Source organism: Hibiscus syriacus, unplaced genomic scaffold, assembly GCF_006381635.1.
Source record: "Hibiscus syriacus cultivar Baekdansim isolate YM2019G1 unplaced genomic scaffold, ASM638163v2 tig00110198_pilon, whole genome shotgun sequence".
Taxonomy (NCBI): Eukaryota; Viridiplantae; Streptophyta; class Magnoliopsida; order Malvales; family Malvaceae; genus Hibiscus; species Hibiscus syriacus.
Window position 1 is genome coordinate 32,100 of NW_024062623.1, and position 21,030 is coordinate 53,129.

Consider the following 21,030-nt stretch of genomic DNA (forward strand, 5'->3'; position numbering starts at 1 on the left):
TACATTCCAGAGGGAGTAAATCTCACAAAGCCTTGAAATCGGATAATGTCATGATGAAGAGTTTCAACATTACAAAACAGAGTTATCAATATATGTATCATTTTGGTTCTGATATTGATCTATTTCGATAAGAACAAATTCGCGATGATTCAACATTTCAAGCTTTTCATAGATCATGCATCTAGGAAAAAGAAATAGCATTTCCTTGAGTTTCAGAGGTATAAGAAGTTACTCTCCATCTTTATTTCACCACTGAATTCTATAAACAATATCAACTTCCTGTAAATAATGACAATTGAATGTAATAATATGATAAACCCTTCCCCTCATTTTCTTATGAGGGCCTCTACAAAATCCAGGGAAAAAGAATGAATGATGTAATAGATGAGAAGTAAAACAAAAATGAAAATCCGGTTCAGCATTAAGTCGAAAAGGACTCTAACCAATCTGATGTAAACTCGTAAGCCACAAATGTTACAGCACCGGCCGGCGCAGCTTTGATTGTTGACGGAACAATCCCCTTATAAAGACCATGTAAACCCTCTGATTTCAGAATCCGATTTAAGGCATCAAACATGTTCCTGTAAGCACGATGTTCTACTCGGGCACCGTACTTCGGGTGCCGCTGTAATCCTTCAATCTGCAACCAGACAATAACATTAAAGCTACATAAAGTATTACTATCTTTTAAAATGATACAAGGAAAGAGATCTAACACCTTCAGCACAACATCTAACATAAAACAAATAATTATCTAACATTCAGAGACCGGGTGATGGAGGAACGTGAGTTTCAAGAAGCCCCGAGATGTACCTGGAACCTTTTCTTGACTACATCAAGGGGATGACAGACAAGTTTCGCACAAGTACCAGCTGCTAGTCCACAAATGAGAAGTTGTAAACTTGAAAGGCTATCATCCGTGGTTGAGCTTGTATTTGATGATCTTAACCGGTTCCAAGCCTAAGATGATGACATAAATACCAAACCAATATGTCAGAAAAGTGCTCTTTAGAAAAAACATATTCAACGCTTAAATGTATCAGAAAACTAAGCAAGTCTCAAGAGCAAACCAAAATTTCAATATATGCAAGAAATTTCATTTTATTGAAATCTAAAATTTAAGCAGTATTAGTCTCAGTAAAACAAAAAAAAACCTCACCATGATCCAACGCTTAAATGTATCATAGGTGCCAAATTGCAAGCCAGCATAAGGAATGATCTCAACCAGTGTTGGTGACAACCCCGCATACAATCCACTGAAGCCACGAGTTTTGAGTATATCAAATAGTGCTGATCTCATGTTAGGATATACCTACATGTAATTGGGAAATGCCGAATAAATGAGCTACATTAAAGAAATTAAAGCCTTTGCAGGCAGGGTTTTAAAAAACGGTCCGCGACAGCTATTTCGGCCGCGATATAGCGGTTTCGCCGCTGTCCGAGTTACCCGCGACTGCCGCAATAGCGCCCGCGACGACCGCAATCACGGTAAATCCGAAATAACCGAAACCGCGATTTAAAACCCTGTTTGCAGGTAAGAAGTATGAGGATACAATGGGCGCTTGCATGCAATAGTTTTCACACATCACTTTATGGGTTCAAGGAATTTCCAAAGAGATTATGAATAAGTAATTGTATAGGGATTCAAAATTATATTTCCCACAAATGATTGAAATGTTGTCAAAGCAGAAAATGACATCACAGAATTATACAATTTAATACCTTAGGTTCACCTTGTGAAGCTAATAAAGTCCGTAGAAGATCAAAAGGATAAGATCCAACAGTAGCTGCACAGCCTGCGAACCCTCCACTGACATAAGACAGGTAGGGGCTTATGTTAAGGTGATCCGCTGCACCGTTACAAAATCAAAACGTAAGAAACAACATAAGGCTATCATCTGAAATAATAAAAGCTTGATATTAAAATACCACATATAACGGTGGACATTAAGGACAAATAATGTGTATGCTTCTACATTAAATAGCTGATTGTCCCAGATTAGTGTCAATACAGAGCATAACCCGAAACTTGTTACTTTTGATCAGAACATAAGAAAAGACATTGGGCAATGTAAAGTACCTGAATTGGAAGAACCAGAAGCAAAAGTTTTCAGTTTGTGTAACACCGCAAATTGTATAGCAGTATATGGCATAACCATAAGCAGGGCTGGGACATTACCTCGCCAAAAGCCCTGCCATAAACAAGCATAGTGAATAAGAGAAAAAAGAAACAAATCTACCAGAATTCAGGAAAATCAGCAAACATAAAAAAGAAAAGACTAACTAACAATGTGGCTAACTACAGAAATTAATAAGCACTATATATAAACCATTATCAAACATAACCAGATAAATAAAAGAGGAAACAAACATACAAATCTACAAGAAAATGGCCTTCTTACCCGTAAACCCTCTTCCCTGAATATCTCCTTTGTTGCTTGAAACATTCCAGTATATTTTGATGATCCAGAAAGATCTTTCCGGATCAAAGACCATGAAGATGTAGGCTCCAATTGTACCTATCAGCATAGAAAAAAAAACTTCTCAGTGCTTGCAACAAAGCATTAATATATCCTGATCCATGCCCAAAGGTGAAATGAAAATTTTCATAAATGGAAGCATATGAGACGAGATGAAGGTTGCGTTTCATCATCATACAATGAGGATAAAAATATGAAAACATGTTTAAGATAATCCAACATGAAAGAAGGGGACAAAAAAATTGCTATGGTGAGAAAACAAGAATGAATAGCAAACTTTGAAGGGGATGACATAGAACATGGTCAGAAATTATAGAAGAAAAAAACTGATTTTTGCTGCTCTCATCTGATATCCAATGTCCTGAATGCTTATATACACTTAATAAAAGACTCACTTTCATTCATTCATTAGACCAGCGTGAAGCTAAGAAAAAAAATATATACCTAAGGCAGCATACAAGCAAACCGTGCACTTTCATACACTTTCATTCAGGATATCCAATGTCCTGAATGCTTATATACACTTAATAAAAGACTCACTTTCATTCATTCATTAGACCAGCGTGAAACTAAGAAAAAAATATATGCCTAAGGCAGCATACAAGCAAACCGTGCACGCTACAAGAAAAGGAGAGATGTCCGCAATTGCTACCACAAGAGAGCCACCTCTACCATCTATTAAGGGGGCCGTCACTTTGTTCGTACCTTCTTTTAGCAGAAGATAGGCCAAATATGAAGATTATGCAGTCAGTATTTCAAGGGTGATTTCACACTATACATAATTGTCCAATGAGAAATTTCAAAGGTCTATGAAGAAATTATCTTTATATATACATAGTTACATACTACTACTGTGTTTATTCTGACAACTATTACTTAATACTTATCAATCAAGTGAAGCATATGTTTTGAATTGCAGCATTGCAAACTAAACTCCTTGAATTCACCAAACATCCTACGAAGCCTAACAACCTGTTCTCTAAGATTTTGCTAGGTAGCAAGGCTGGAGAAAACTTGTAAAGCTACAAAGTAAACTCATTGAATTCACCAAACACCCTACGAAGCCTAACAACCTGTTCTCTAAGATTTTGCTAGGTAGCAAGGATGGGAAAAACTTGTAAAGCTACGAAGTAAACATATAATACGAATCCAAACCATTAGATTATCGAGCTTTTGATCTTTGACCTCTTTCTATCAAATCCCACCAAGAAAATCCTAAAAACAGTTTAATTCACAGAAAAAAGGGGAAAAACCAGAAAGAATATCATAGATATAACAACATATGCAGTAACCCCAGTGTTCATCATATTAAAATAAGCAACAGCAATGAAAATAATAATAATGAATAAAACCCCTCGTTCACCTGGAATCTTATCTTAATAACATCAAGAGGAGAAGTAACTGTCCGGGAAATTCCACCCGAAACGGCACCTGCGGTGGCATCGAGTAATGCCCTGTTTAACTGCCCTCGTTCTTCCATTGCCAGAGCTTTGCTTTTTATTATTATTATTATTAAAAAGAAAAAAGAGAACCCTTTCTTTTTTTCAATCGCTCTCTGGAATTAGGCTACCGAATTGAAAACCCAATTTTCAGAAGGGAGAAGAACTAGAAAGATGGGGTTAGTGAGAGAATGCAGGTGAAGAAGAAGAAGAAACGTAAAGGTAGCTGGAAATTGGGAATGGGCTGACCGCGTGAAAGGTTACCGTCGGATTAAAGCTACTTCTTGAAGGAAATTAAAGGGAAGAAAACAGATATGTTAAAGGAACGAGTTTTCTCTTTTTGCCGCCTTACTGAATTGTGGGAGCGGCGAGTCCATGTGAAAACTGAGAACACACAAGGAAAACTGTAAAAATTACATATACTCTTAGTGGCTGTTTGATCTGGAATCTACATTTTTCTGTTTGATATTAATAATGGATTTTTTAAGTTATATTATCGAGAATTTCATTACTTTGCTTTTCTTATGTATTATTGAATTATTAGCGTTTTGAATTAAAATACCGTTAATTTTTTTTTCAAAAACATCATTATTTTGTCATTGAATAATAAAAATTATACGAAGGTTAAATTACAAATTTATCCTTAAACTATTTTAGATTTACAAAAAAAAATCTATAATTAAAATTTTATATAAAGTTCAAGGGGTTAAAATTAAATTTTACCCTTTCATTAAACCTTTTTATATTTTTAATTTTGTAAAAAATTATATAAATTTTATGAATTTAAATTTTTTGAAGAAAATATATAAATATTTTCTAACTTGTTAAAAAAATATATATAATGAGAATAATTTGGTCAAATATACATTTCCATAATATTTTATTCCTTTAGTCAAACACAGTAATCTTACATTCCTGCTAAATCAACTAAACACAAAATACAACATTCTCAGTAATCCTATTCACTGGTAATCTTTTATTCTCACTGGTAATCTTACATTCCGTGAACCAAACGCACCCTTAAAGTTGAGAGAATATATTTCAGTTAGATTCTGTTTTAAAATAGATTAATCATTAATGATTTTTATATATATATACGGTTAAGATTTTGTTACATTATAAAATTATTTTAGTTTTACATTAGATCAATATAATTAGATGATTGAAGATTAAAGAGTTTAACGTTTGCACAATATAAAATTCTTCTAATTTTATATAAATTTAAAAATGTTAGAAGAGTGGAAATAAATAATTATGATTGAAAATAATTTTAATTATAAAATAAATATTCAAATCATACAATTTCTTTTAAGCAATTAATCTTAAACTCTTAACTTTTAAAAGTTTTTAAATTCAAAAAGAAAAAAAAAACCTTAAAATCACTAGATCAATCATTCCTAATCCTCGGATCATCCACTGATTCATTATTATAGACTAACTTGCATCGCTAAATTATTCACCGTTGTTTATCTTTTTTGTTATTGGAATTCATTGATTGATCACTAAATCATTCACCATTGTTTATCTTTTTTTGTTTATCTTTTTCGTTATTGGAATTCATTGATTGATCACCTCTTTATTGTAGTAGAAATATTCAAATCTCTAAATAGTGGTGAAATTTGATAATAGAGTTTGAGATGTTAATTTAATTTTTTTTTTAAAATAGAGATTCAAATTTAAATTTTCAAAAAATTTGAAAGGTTTGATTTATAATTTTTCAAGAAAAATGGGGTCTAAATAAAATTTTAATATGCTTAATGAGAATTTTTAAAAATTATGAGAGGAATTTAATCAAAAATATTTAAAAAATTAAACTTAATATGAATTTCTAATTCCAAAGGTCTAATTTATATTTTTTGACTTTTTTTTTTTTGTTGTGTCCCTATTGTGTTTCGCCTTTATCTCTAAATCTCCTCAAAACATATTTTTTGTTTATCAATTATCACCCATTGATTCGATAAAAATTGTAAATCTACATCTTTATCTAAATCGTATCGATATATTATGATGCATGAATCTCTAATAGGTTTGAGAGGTTTAGAGATTTTAATTAAAAATTTTGTACCATAACGATGGGAGATGTTTAATCAATGGAGATACTACGAGAGAAGAGGATACAAGAATTTGAAGATTTTATGAATGATTTAAAAAGTGACTTTTTTAAATTTTAATTAAAAAAACAAGTTTAGTGCTATGTATTTATTGATTGACGAATTTTTTATGGCCATTAATGGACCGACCTTAAAATGATAACAAAATGAAATGTTAAACATTTATTTTGAACCAAAAAACTTTAAATGTATAAAATAAAAAATATATAATTTAAATATTTATTTTTATATTAAATTGTGATAAACAAAATATATAATGATAAAATTAGTCCTAACATTTGCACAAATAGTCATTTTAAAGATCTCAATATTTTAATTTTTTTGTCAAAATAGTCAATGTTGAATGAAAATTTTTAGTTGATTAACGACGGTGAACATATGTTGTTAATTTGATATTTTAATATGTTTTAGTTGATGATATGACATGTATTACGTTATTAAAGTAACAATGTAATATATACCTCATCACTCAAAATAATAACATGACAAATGCGACCGCATTAATCTAATAGATTCATCTTAAAATCTTGTAATATTTTATACTATTAATATTTTAATAGAACAATTGTTTTTTATATACATAGCTAAATTACGTGTGGTTCCTTAAACTCTTAAATTAAAGATAATTATATTTTTTATGGTAAGATAATTACATTCGAATGTATGCCAATTTATTATTTTTTAGTAGGAATCAAGCGATTTTAATGGTGAAGTGATTTGTTATTATTTCTTGAGATCTTGATTTTGAGCATCGTAAATGTAAAAGATATTAACGTTTATTGTTAAATTGTTAAGAATGTTTGAATAACTACTACTTTATATTTACTCAAGAATTATCAAAATAATTTATCTTAAAAAAATACCAATTGAGGGAATACTCGAAATGATTCTAAAAGATTAACTAATAAATATAACAATTTTGTATTTAAATTTAAAAGAGATTAAGTGATACATTTTTATCTCACACATACGTACGTATACGCGCGCGCATATATATACACGCGGGAGGGATCCATTTAAAGCAGTGTAAAAATTCACGAAAACTTTTTTAAGATTAATATCTTAATAATTCAATCATTGAATTTATTAATATATTTGTATTTATTATGTATATAAATCTTTAATTAAAGCGATATTTATTAAAATATTAAATTTATTAATATATTTATATTAATTATGCATGTAGTTTTTATATAAAATAAGTAATCAAATATTTTCAATTTACTCAAAATTTAATATACATTATTTACGCAAAACACAATAAAATTCGATGGTTAATTTATTAAAATATTGATCATAAAAAATTAAAATTATTTAAATTTTAAACTAGTGTAAATAGATGCCTTCTTATGATATTTATATAAATTAATTAATTTAATTTACATATGAAATTTGTGTTTATCATAGAGATGCTGGTGGTTTTGTCAACTTATTGCATTTTCATATAAATTTTTTGAATTTATTAGTTAAGAGATTCATCAATAATTTTGTCAACTTGTTCTATTTTCAAATTTTAAATAAATATATTTGTTTATTGAAGAGATGCCGGGGTTTTATAAATGGTTAAACTATAAGTTTCAATCATCGAACTTTGATAATATTCCTGTTTTGGCTACAATCATTTAGAAATTTCAATTTGATCATATAACTTTGACATTACTCCCTTTTTTTACTATACTGTTGATTATTTAATAATTTTATTACAGGATATATATCTTTTAAAAATAGTAAAAATACCCTAAAAAATCTTTAAAATTTATTAAAATAATATTGAAATATTCTTTCTCAAATTTTAAACTTGGCTTTTCAAAATTTTGTTATTTTTTCGACGTTGAAACATCTTTCTTCGTATCTCAATGGTGGGGAGATGAAAAAGGAAGAGACAAGTATTTACTTCATGGTTATCATACTATGTGGATCGTAGACCGAAGTTGTTTTCTTTCGAATTTTAAGTTGAGGTTTTACGGGTTTCTAAAGATATTTTGGGAAAATCTAAATTGATTTAATGATAGGGGATGATAAGCTGAATTTATCGGGTCGAAAGTGGTAAGAGAAGATGCTAAAGAACGACAACGTCGATGATGACTTGATATAGGATTAAAACTCTAAGAGTCTTAAAATTAATTGGGAAGATAATTAAATGAGAAAAAAAATATAAAAATCAGAAAAAGAGGAGGTGGCTTCCACGACAATAAAAAAAACCCACATCAGGAAAAAAATAGGACATGTCACCTTGTTATTTATAATTTAATACCCGAATAACTAAACAAAGCAATCTGAAAATAAAAATAGGATCAAAGTTGAATGATGAGAAGTATAATTAATTTTTTATACATAAATAATTTCAGTCAAAAGATCAACGGACATTAGGTTTTATTTTTCATTCAAAAGATGATAACCAATATAGTTGTTTGATTTTATTAGTTTTAAGTTGTATTTTATCGTATTTCTAAAAATATTTCTTCTTTGTTAATGAACAATGAGTCGAGTCGAACAATAACTTTTTTAATGAGCATGAATTGAGTATTATTCAACTCACGATCAACTCGCTTAATAAACACCCTTCTCACAAGTCAACTGAACCCTAATTATCTCTTGTTAGATCAAAATGAGTGGTGCTTGGTTTTTCAATAGACATGCAACTCTTCCAATTGAGAATCTTGGTTTTAAGTTTGAGATGTTAATTTAATTTTTTTTTTAAATAGAGATTCAAATTTAAATTTTCAAAAAATTTGAAAGGTTTGATTTATAATTTTTCAAGAAAAATGGGGTCTAAATAAAATTTTAATATGCTTAATGAGAATTTTTAAAAATTATGAGAGGAATTTAATCGAAAATATTTGAAAAATTTAAACTTAATATGAATTTCTAATTCCAAAGGTCTAATTTATATTTTTTGACTTTTTTTTGTTGTTGTGTCCCTATTGTGTTTCGCCTTTATCTCTAAATCTCCTCAAAACATATTTTTTGTTTATCAATTATCACCCATTGATTCGATACAAATTGTAAATCTACATCTTTATCTAAATCGTATCGATATATTATGATGCATGAATTTCTAATAGGTTTGAGAGGTTTAGAGATTTTAATTAAAAAATTTGTACCATAACGATGGGAGATGTTTAATCAATGGAGATACTACGAGAGAAGAGGATACAAGAATTTGAAGATTTTAGGAATGATTTAAAAAGTGACTTTTTTAAATTTTAATTAAAAAAACAAGTTTAGTGCTATGTATTTATTGATTGACGAATTTTTTATGGCCATTAATGGACCGACCTTAAAATGATAACAAAATGAAATGTTAAACATTTATTTTGAACCAAAAAACTTTAAATGTATAAAATAAAAAATATATAATTTAAATATTTATTTTTATATTAAATTGTGATAAACAAAATATATAATGATAAAATTAGTCCTAACATTTGCACAAATAGTCATTTTAAAGATCTCAATATTTTAATTTTTTTGTCAAAATAGTCAATGTTGAATGAAAATTTTTAGTTGATTAACGACGGTGAACATATGTTGTTAATTTGATATTTTAATATGTTTTAGTTGATGATATGACATGTATTACGTTATTAAAGTAACAATGTAATATATACCTCATCACTCAAAATAATAACATGACAAATGCGACCGCATTAATCTAATAGATTCATCTTAAAATCTTGTAATATTTTCTACTATTAATATTTTAATAGAACAATTGTTTTTTATATACATAGCTAAATTACGTGTGGTTCCTTAAACTCTTAAATTAAAGATAATTATATTTTTTATGGTAAGATAATTACATTCGAATGTATGCCAATTTATTATTTTTTAGTAGGAATCAAGCGATTTTAATGGTGAAGTGATTTGTTATTATTTCTTGAGATCTTGATTTTGAGCATCGTAAATGTCAAAGATATTAACGTTTATTGTTAAATTGTTAATAATGTTTGAATAACTACTACTTTATATTTACTCCAGAATTATCAAAACAAATTATCTTAAAAAAAATACCAATTGAGGGAATACTCGAAATGATTCTAAAAGATTAACTAATAAATATAACAATTTTTGTATTTAAATTTAAAAGAGATTAAGTGATACATTTTTATCTTACACAAACGTACGTATACGCGCGCGCATATATATATATATATATATATATATACACACGGGAGGGATCCATTTAAAGTAGTGTAAAAATTCACGAAAACTTTTTTTAGATTAATATCTTAATAATTAAATCTTTGATTTTATTAATATATATGTATTTATTATGTATATAAATCTTTAATTAAAGCGATATTTATTAAAATATTAAATTTATTAATATATTTATATTAATTATGCATGTAGTTTTTATATAAAATAAGTAATCAAATATTTTCAATTTACTCAAAATTTAATATACATTATTTACGCAAAACATCATAAAATTCGATGGTTAATTTATTAAAATATTGATCATAAAAAATTAAAATTATTTAAATTTTACGCTAGTGCAAATAGATGCCTTCTTATGATATTTATATAAATTAATTAATTTAATTTACATATGAAATTTGTGTTTATCATAGAGATGCTGGTGGTTTTGTCAACTTATTGCATTTTCATATAAATATTTTTGAATTTATTAGTTAAGAGATTCATCAATAATTTTGTCAACTTGTTCTATTTTCAAATTTTAAATAAATATATTTGTTTATTGAAGAGATGCCGGGTTTTTATAAATGGTTAAACTATAAGTTTCAATCATCGAACTTTGATAATATTCCTGTTTTGGCTACAATCATTTAGAAATTTCAATTTGATCATATAACTTTGACATTACTCCCTTTTTTTACTATACTGTTGATTATTTAATAATTTTATTACAGGATATATATCTTTTAAAAATAGTAAAAATACCCTAAAAAATCTTTAAAATTTATTAAAATAATATTGAAATATTCTTTCTCAAATTTTAAACTTGGCTTTTCAAAATTTTGTTATTTTTTCGACGTTGAAACATCTTTCTTCGTATCTCAATGGTGGGGAGATGAAAAAGGAAGAGACAAGTATTTACTTCATGGTTATCATACTATGTGGATCGTAGACCGAAGTTGTTTTCTTTCGAATTTAAGTTGAGGTTTTACGGGTTTCTAAAGATATTTTGGGAAAATCTAAATGATTTAATGATAGGGGATGATAAGCTGAATTTATCGGGTCGAAAGTGGTAAGAGAAGATGCTAAAGAACGACAACGTCGATGATGACTTGATATAGGATTAAAACTCTAAGAGTCTTAAAATTAATTGGGAAGATAATTAAATGAGAAAAAAATATAAAAATCAGAAAAAGAGGAGGTGGCTTCCACGACAATAAAAAAAACCCACATCAGGAAAAAAATAGGACATGTCACCTTGTTATTTATAATTTAATACCCAAATAACTAAACAAAGCAATCTGAAAATAAAAATAGGATCAAAGTTGAATGATGAGAAGTATAATTAATTTTTTATACATAAATAATTTCAGTCAAAAGATCAACGGACATTAGGCTTTATTTTTCATTCAAAAGATGATAACCAATATAGTTGTTCGATTTTATTAGTTTTAAGTTGTATTTTATCGTATTTCTAATAATATTTCTTCTTTGTTAATGAACAACGAGTCGAGTCGAACAATAACTTTTTTAATGAGCATGAATTGAGTATTATTCAACTCACGATCAACTCGCTTAATAAACACCCTTCTCACAAGTCAACTGAACCCTAATTATCTCTTGTTAGATCAAAATGAGTGGTGCTTGGTTTTTCAATAGACATGCAACTCTTCCAATTGAGAATCTTGAGTGAGTCATCATCAAATTACGAAACCAGTCACCGCAAAGTGCTCGTACACGCCCCTTCCAATAAAGTGATCACCTACTGTGAAATTTTTAAAGAAAAATTATTATCTCTCCAATGAAATAAGTATCATGATAATCTTGAGCTTCTTTAGTTCCATAAAGTCATAGAGAAGCTATTATGTCTATATGATCTCTTTTCCTAAATATTTTTAATGAGTTCAAATCCTTATACATATACAATATTATCGTCCAAAACCGTGAATCGTTTGAAGTTAAGGATATGTAAGTTAATCATATTTGATCAACAATAATTATGTGTGGGATTTGGTATTTAAAGTAAATTTGGGTCTTCTTCGATCAGAAGCGAAGGCCTAAGGGTTTGCTTGCATAGTAGCTTTGGCTAGTTTGCCTAATTTGTCAACCTTTTATGATCTGAGTTAATTATATTATATATCCTCAAAGTATGATCTTCATTTTGAATTAATCCATAAATTTTTAAAATTTTCAATTTTAATGAGCAACAAAATAGTTTTCTCTTAAAGGGGAGGGGGAAAAACAAGCGTCTTCCCTGAACTACTAAAATGTGAAGAGAAATGGCATAATCGCAAATATATAACAACGTCAGTGTCTTTCTCTTACTAACAATCAGTTATAATCCCAAATCCTGCCCTTCTTTCCACTCGCTGCTTCAGCGAAATTAGAAAACTAGAGGACCTAAAAAATGGGAAGCTTTAGATTCTTCTCCAACTTCCTCGCCATTTGCACGATACTGGCCTTACACGTGGTGGTTTTGCCCTCGTCTCCCACCCTCGATTTCCTCGGCTACCATTTTCTTCCAATTAAATCGGAGTGCCGCGGATCCATCTCCGAGTGCCTAATGCTAAATGGGAGGAATCTTCGGGATTCAATGCCGAGTTCGCCGTGGACTCCCATATCAGTAGGCGCATTTTAACGGCGACTCGTTACATCAGCTATGGTGCGCTGAGGAGGAACACGGTGCCCTGCTCGCGACGTGGCGCGTCGTATTACAACTGCCGACCGGGAGCTCAGGCTAATCCTTACTCACGCGGCTGCAGTAGAATTACGCGCTGTCGGCGCTAGATTTATTATTATCATTTTAATTAAAAAAAGTTTATTGGGTTTAAGTGTATCTTATATTTGATTCATAATTATGTGTATTGTTTTTTCAAATATTTTCTAAATTTTTTGTTAAATGCGTGCTCGTATATATAAAAGTTGTAATATTTATTTTATATAAAAATAAATCAAATATCTTTATAGAACCTTATAGAAATATGAAAATTGTAATAAAAATATATACAAAATATTTATAAAATATATATTAATATGAGAAAATTATAGAACGAACGTTAGACTTCATAACATACTACTAATATGACTTCTCGATGCACATAATTAATTGAAATATCTTTCATTTTTATCTCAGTAAAAGTGTCTGTTGATTTTTTAAGATATATTTTTTACAAAATATCTTTAATGATAATGTTCACTTCACGTCTTAAGCTGATTGTTTCGAAATTTTTTATTATTTGTATTACACTATTAGTATATAATATATAATTTTTTAGTATATAATATATAATTTTTAGTATATATATATATACACACATTAAATGTTAGTATCTTACTAAATTAATATAAAATTTTGAATTTTTCTATTTAATATTCGATTTCTTTTCACAATTTTCTGTTTTTGATGCACTGCTAGTGTCCATGAAATTGGATACTAAGTCATGGCGGTAGTACAGTTAGTTGGAGGAGAAAAATATTTTAATTTGTAAAATTTTTGGATATGGAATTTCATTTTTTATTTTATTTTTTCATATTGAGTTTTGTGGTACCGAATCTCCCTTTCTAAAGTGATTTCAGACAACAAATGGCCCCCAAAAAAGTACAATTTGTTGTTAGAAAATAGTTGGATACATTAAATTGTCCCACCTTCATTTAAAGTACAATTTTAAGAAATAACCATTGTTATTGTAAACAGTCAGACTGAAATCGAACCAATATAAAATCAAAATTGAAATAGAATAAATCTGAATAAAAATCTACATAAACGGTAAGATTCGAACATACAAATATACAGTGATCATAAGACTCAATTTTAAATACTAAAAGTATCAAGACATCAAAAGATGAACAGAGTGGAATGTTGGAGTTAGGGTTGAGTCGGATACTGATTGACTCAAATTTGACTCGAATAATTTACTCTCTTTTTATTACTTGACTCAAGTTTAGAGAGATTCCACTTATTCTGAAACCCGGTTTAATTTTTTGAAATAAAAACTCGTATCATCGGCTCTCTCATTTTTTATTAGGTAAAATAGGAATCCAATTGAAAAATCTATAAAGAGAAATATATTATTGTAATTATCTTTAAATATATAAAGGATAATTATATTATTATGTCTAGTTAGGTTCATATTGTTCACCTTAAACTAGGATGTAAATGAACAGAGCGTTCAGTGAAATGTTTGTAAACTAGTCATATAACGCTCGTTTATGTTTGTTTGTTAAGTTAAATAAATGAGTATGAATAATTTTTAATGCTTATTTAATAAACGAATAAAGACAAATAAAGGTGTGTTCAATTCATTTATGTTCATGAACAAGCTCGTTTATGAACTCGTTTATAAGCTCGTTTATGAGATCATTTATCAATTCATTCATTTATGTTCATGTACAAACTCGTTTAACCGGTTCTCCTTTTCCTTTTATATTTTTTTACATTTTAAATATTTATGAAGGTATGGACTAAATTAAACAAAAGGTAAAAGTTAAAATTTAAACTGTAAATTTTAAGGAATTTAAGCATCAATGGTGTCATTTTATCATTTTTTTTAGCTTACAAATGAAAGAGTAAAACTATAATTTAACATATAAATGAACACTAAACAAACATTAAACGAACATGCTCGTGAACGCTAAATGAACACATTCGTGAACATAAACGTATACGTTCGCGAATATTGAACGAACATGTTCGTGAACAATAAATAAACGAATATGAACACCTTAAAAAATAAACAAATGAACACAAACATAACATTATTCGTTCAAATTTTGTTCATTTACACTCCTACCTTAAACCCGATCCAACCTTACCTCCGATCCAACCTTACCTCATTTAAAAAAAACATCTTAAATCAGAATTTTCTATTTTTTTTAAAAAAAAGATAAAATCAAATTCTGAGTCTTGAAACTCATCGGGTCCAAATATCATACCCATCCGTAACTGGAGGTGTCAAATTCTCATACATGGTTTAAATGTTTTATTTTTATTTTCTATTAATAATTTAATTTCACTTCTTTTAAAATTTTATGATTTTAAACCCCTAATTTTTAAAATAACTTTTTAAAAATTTGTACCTCTAATAAAAGATCGTCCGTGTTGCATCAAATCATACCTCTAATAAAAATTTAGTTCGGTGATGCATATGAAATGCTTGTTCTTGAACATATAATAATTGGCTGATAGTGTATTATTCCATCACTAAAAAAAGAACAAAGTGGAGGAAACAAGAGTTCTATGGCCATACCAGACCAGAACATCGACATTTCTACTCAGAAATAATGTAAAAACAGCATTTACATGACAGAATTTCAAATCTCAAAGCATTATTCTACTGTGAAGAAGAAGAAATAACTTTGATCATGGACTGAGCTTGAATGGTTGTCAAATTCGTCTCACAAAAGCTTTGCCAAGCCTCCCCTGGATTCGGCTTTTCGTTTTCCATAAATGTTTTGTATACAGAAAACACGATGCTTCTCGCTGCTTCTCGCTGCTTCTCTGGCCTCTGGTAATCTGTCATTCAACAGATCTGAAGCTATTTGTAGCAACGAAACCGACCTGAACTCTCCAATTTCTTCGGATCCCTGCGATATCCGATGAGTGAGACGATGTTCAAACGTTATATAAATGCAAAATAACGGTAGTTTTACCATCTTTGAAACGGAATTGGAAATGGAAACTGCAGCTTTGGCTCGGACTCTAAGGTTGCCATGGTTAACAAATCCGTGGAGCCTTTGAAGAAGAGGTAAAGGAGCAATGGAGTTAACCAGCGCCGTCAGAGACTTATCGGCTTCTTCGCACACGAACTTCTTGTCTTGAGAAGCTTTCAATAACAACTGCAATAACTGTAAATCCACACCGCGAGATTAGAATCATTTCCAACACATGAAAACGAAAACTTGTAAACCTGACAAGAGAGATGATAATCAGGGTCAAGTTGGATTACCCACCAACTGATCAAATGCACTAGAATCAAGCATCTTTTCACCAAAGGAACCGAAGATATCCGAAGCAGCCATAATCGAAGTCTTGCAAAGAGCACTCCTTGGGTTCTTCATTGCCTTTACCTCCACCAAAATCACCTTCTCTCTGGCATTTTCACATACATTTTACCAGTTTAATATCCAGTAAGTATGGCTTTGGTACACTATAAAAAAGGGAATCTTACAGGACTGGAAGCAGTAAATCGGAGTGATATATAGCGAAACGCCTAACAAAATTCAATGACTCGCAAACCGTTACCCAATCCTTTGAATCTAACCCTTCAACCAAGCTCTGAAATTTTCAAAATAAATAAACAGAACGATCAGAATCATGAAACCTTGAACAAGGCTTACTTTTTAAGTAAAAATGGATTACTTGGATGTTTGATTCTGGGTCTTCAAAGGGTTTGAGATTCTCGGAAGCGATGTAATCGACGGAAGCATCGACGGGTTGCGGCAAAGGAGCTGTAACATCCGTAATATCGGGTTAGTGACCAAATTGTAAAGTTTCAGAATTTGGTGACTAAAGTAGAAGAATGAAAGAATTCAACGATTATTTGAATATATATATCGAAGGTTATTTGGTAATTATTAAAGGAAATTAAGGGTATTATGGTCATTTGACCAGAAAGATTTTTATAATTTTTTTAAGGTAATATAAACGTGGGGAAATTGAGAAGCATCCAGAGTTCTCTGCTCCTTTCTTCTTCTTCATACGTGGGAGAGCAAGGCAAAGGTAAGTTTAATTTCAGTTGGTTAATTCTTAAGTTTTAAGCTTAGTTTTGATTCTTTGGGTATTAAATAAGCTTAAGGAAAGCTTATATGGGATTTAAACAATAAGATAAAGGAATTATGAAGGAATTTGCAATATGAGTTTTAAGATGAAATTTTGATATGGTATGGTTGTTGAAGTTTTATGGATGAATTTGACTTGTCATCAATCCAATTAAGAAGTATGAAGTGTTAGAATTGGAATTAGAACACATTGAAAATTTGGTATGATTTTTGAATCTCATATGGAAGATAAGATTTTGAGGTTTAAGATGAAATAAATGAATATAGATTGGTTTAAGTATGTGTACTAGAGTTAAGAATGAAAAGGGGATAATATATGAAGTGTTTGAGTGGAAATGAAGTAATTTTCGGGTTGAAAATATGATTTCTGGGCAAGGGGAATCGGTACCCATTCAAGGGGAACCGATACCCCTTCAAACGAACAACATTTCCAGAATGTCATTAGGGAATCGATACCCCCATAGTAGGGAACCGATTCCCCCTAAAAGAAATTGTGAATATGGGTTTAATAAGTTCGTTTAAGTTGCTAGTATCCAATTACAAGGTGTAGGTATCTAATGATTGCCTCAAAATGTACATTTATGTAGATTCTACGCATAAAGCAATTCCGGAACGTTTGGCAAGTAAGATCGATCAAGGGGAAAGATAAGAGATTGGAATTGACTAGTGAGGCCAGGTGAGTGCATATTCAATAGTATACGATGTGCGATGGGAATAAGACTTGCGATGAGTCTATTTCCTAAAGTGTTACACATGAATTCATGATTAAAGGCATGAGTGGAATATGCATGTATGTATGCTTGATTATATGGATTGATCTGTTCTTTTATGTGTTAGGTGATAAAGTATAAGTAATTACATAAGAAAGGTTATGAATTATATGAGATATAAACTATGTGATCATAGTAAAATATAATTATTATTATTATATGATAAGTGAAATAAGCTGGAAAATATTGATCTATAGGATGAAGTGAGAATAGTACACTAACTAGGAGATTTGAACATAAATGATAAGATGAACATATAAGATAAGCTAGATGGGAAAGATTCATATGTTTAAATAAAACTATAACATATGGGTTGTATGATAGAAATTTATGAAGTTATATGAGAAGATTATAGGAGTTATATGAAATTGAATTAAGTAAACAGATTAGATTATATATATAAAGAAATAATAGAAGTGAGATGTGTTTATAAGTTGCCATAGATGAATATGAATATGAATTATAAGAGTGCTATATGATTTATATTAGCATAAATCTTGAGGATATATATATATAGATAGATATGAAATGAAATGAGTTATAGGAATACATAATTATGTGATGAAATGGTGGATTACCCGAACATGTGAATATATATATATATATATATATATATCTAAGAGAAGGCATAAGGGTAAGATATAAGTAAAGTGACTATAAGTATATATGCTCTAAGTGATATGACTTATAGTTATTTCTATTATAATGTTACATGATATGTTATGTATGTTAAATGAATTATGTGAAGGTATAAGAAATGATATGAAATATATATGTGAAAAAAAAATATATGTTATGAGATAAGACCTATGACTATAAGCTACGTGAAAGTGTTCTAGGTGTTTCTATATATTATATGAAGTATATGATCTTATGTGAACAAGATATGATAAGTATGTTTACATAAATAAATGTGATTGGGTGAGAAGTGATAGAATTATATGAAAACATGATATATGTGACATGTGAATTATATGGAAATGATCTACGTGTAAGTGAACTACGTGACTATGTGATAATATGAAAAGAAGCTATGTGATACGTGATATGTGAAAGTGAATTACATGTTTATGTGAATATTTGAAATGAAATAAATGATAATGCCCATGTTATGTGTCATGAGAGCTAGGGATATAGTTGGCATGCCAAGAGTCGAGGGTTTACCTATGTTCTACGGAACATATGGACAGTTTTACCTATGTCTTTCGAGACATATGGACAGTATACCTATGTTCTAAGGAACATATGGACAGTTTACCGAGGATCTTTATGACCTCTGGACAGTTACCGATGATCTTTATGACCTCTGGATAGTTACCGGGGTCTTTGTGACCTCTGGATAGGTCCTTCGGGACATTTATATGAGCTGTGGTGACAGCATAGTGGTGCACAACCTCAATAGACTCACATATCTACAGTTCTCACAGGTGCACATGGGCTAATAAGAGATAACATGGAATGGAATGTATAAGATATATGTGATGTATATACTTATGGTGATATGTCATGTGTTGCTTGAATTATAATGATGTTGATAAAGATAATAATATACATGGGCAATGCAATTGGAAGACAAACGAAAAGTGAAAGTAATACAAGAAGATATGTTGCGTGTGTGTATGACATGATTATATATATTGTTATCATGCAATAGATACATGCATATTGAAATGTCATGATTCAATGGTAGAAATGCACGTTCATGAATTTATTGTTATATGTTTAATTATTGCCTCACTAAGTCAACGACTTAGCGTGTGATTGTTTCACACGTATGTTTCGAGAAGAATAAAGAGTAATGCGGAACAAGACAGGTCAGTTCTCCTTACCAAATGTCAGATCAGAAAATGTATGTACTGTTTACAGAGTGTAGTTGGCATGTAGTCTAAAGATATAAATGGTATGAACTCTGATATCTGTTGTAAACGTTTTGAAATAATTTAAATGTTATCAAAGTTTTTAAATTACTCACTATTTTATACGAATAAATGTTTGAAAAGTCAATGTGATACTTCGGACTCGTATCCGGGTTGGATACGGGTTGGGGGTGTTACAGGAGCTTTGTTCTCGTCATTTACGCCAACCTCGGGAGCTCTTTTCTGGGTTTGAATCGACACCTTGGCATGTTTCTTGAGTCTAGGATTGTCTGGAGAGATGGGCAGTGCATTATCTATGGGTCTCAAAGCCATCTTTTGCTTTTGAGAAGAAAACGAGAGGAAATCTATGATCGGGAAACAGATTGATTCAAAGCTATGAGAAAGGATTTGAGGCAGAATTTGAATTTTAAAAGGGTTTGAGAAATTGAATTTACTTTCTGATTCGGAGAAGGGGTGGGGGAGGGAAAGGGTTAAGAACGTTTCGAAAATTCAAATTTTGAAGAAAGTAGGTGAAGGAGGCGTTGGACTTTATCTACTAACGGTCGAATCTTTAAAGCGTTAGTCTCTGCAGGTTAGCATGAATTTTTCAAACAATATATATATTAAATTATTTTAAATATTATTATTTAAAGGGTACAATCTCACATCCAATCTGATATGACTCAATATGGATACAAAAGAATCTTTTTTATTTAATAAAATAAGAGTTAAGTTAAAAAATATAGAGATGAATATTATAAAAATTATTTCTAAATATATATAAAAATGTACTTATATAAGATAACATCTATTTAAAATATTCGTTAATTATTAAAAATGTATACATCTGCAGATATAACTATTTGAACTCAATATTTTTAAATGATAAAATTGTCTAAATAATATGATGAAAATTCTTTTTGACTCATTTGGGATGTATGATAAATTATTTTTTCAATTAGGGTGAAATGAACGACGAGTAAGAGAAGACAATCATATCATCTGACGTCTTTATGAAGACACGTGAAAGATTCAAAGTATCTATATGCTCCCATGGTAGGTGCACATCCATACCTTCTTAGACTATATAAAAGATGCTTACTGTTTCATGCGTCTTTCTTGGACAATGTAAAAGACGTCAGTTTCTCTATACGTCTTTCTTATGTTATTGTTTAAAATATCCTATTTGAGAGAATAATTTCAAGGATACAATATATAGGATATTTTTTCATTGCCATATTTGATCGCTTTTGTCCTTTTAGAGAGACCAACATCCCATTTAACTATTGAGATCATTTGATGTGTTTAATATAAACTAGACTTAATTAAATGGTTAAGGGTTATTAGGATATAAGGTTTCAACTTTAATTCATGCTAACATCAAATTAAAAATATATATATAATTTAAGGATTAAAATTATTGTTATATATAAATTAAATTTTAAGTATTAAAA

At 29.6% G+C, this 21,030-nt stretch overlaps 2 protein-coding genes across 2 annotated transcripts; both read right to left on the reverse strand.

Moving 5' to 3' along the window:
* Nucleotides 1–210: 210 nt before the first annotated feature.
* Nucleotides 211–4,326, reverse strand: LOC120218447 (mitochondrial thiamine diphosphate carrier 2-like). Its single transcript, XM_039215375.1, has 7 exons — nt 3,844–4,326; nt 2,403–2,519; nt 2,081–2,192; nt 1,723–1,850; nt 1,160–1,312; nt 814–960; nt 211–640 (listed from the first exon to the last, which is right to left on the reverse strand). The coding sequence occupies exons 1-7, from the start codon at nt 3,958–3,960 to the stop codon at nt 422–424; spliced, it is 993 nt and encodes a 330-aa protein (XP_039071306.1). The 5' UTR covers nt 3,961–4,326; the 3' UTR covers nt 211–421.
* Nucleotides 4,327–15,345: 11,019 nt separating this feature from the next.
* Nucleotides 15,346–20,058, reverse strand: LOC120218449 (TOG array regulator of axonemal microtubules protein 1-like). The gene is given in 7 exon segments (XM_039215377.1): nt 15,346–15,662; nt 15,664–15,756; nt 15,823–16,017; nt 16,123–16,261; nt 16,341–16,447; nt 16,532–16,617; nt 19,777–20,058. Coding segments are annotated over 7 exon segments (912 nt in total). The 5' UTR covers nt 19,910–20,058; the 3' UTR covers nt 15,346–15,503.
* Nucleotides 20,059–21,030: the final 972 nt, after the last annotated feature.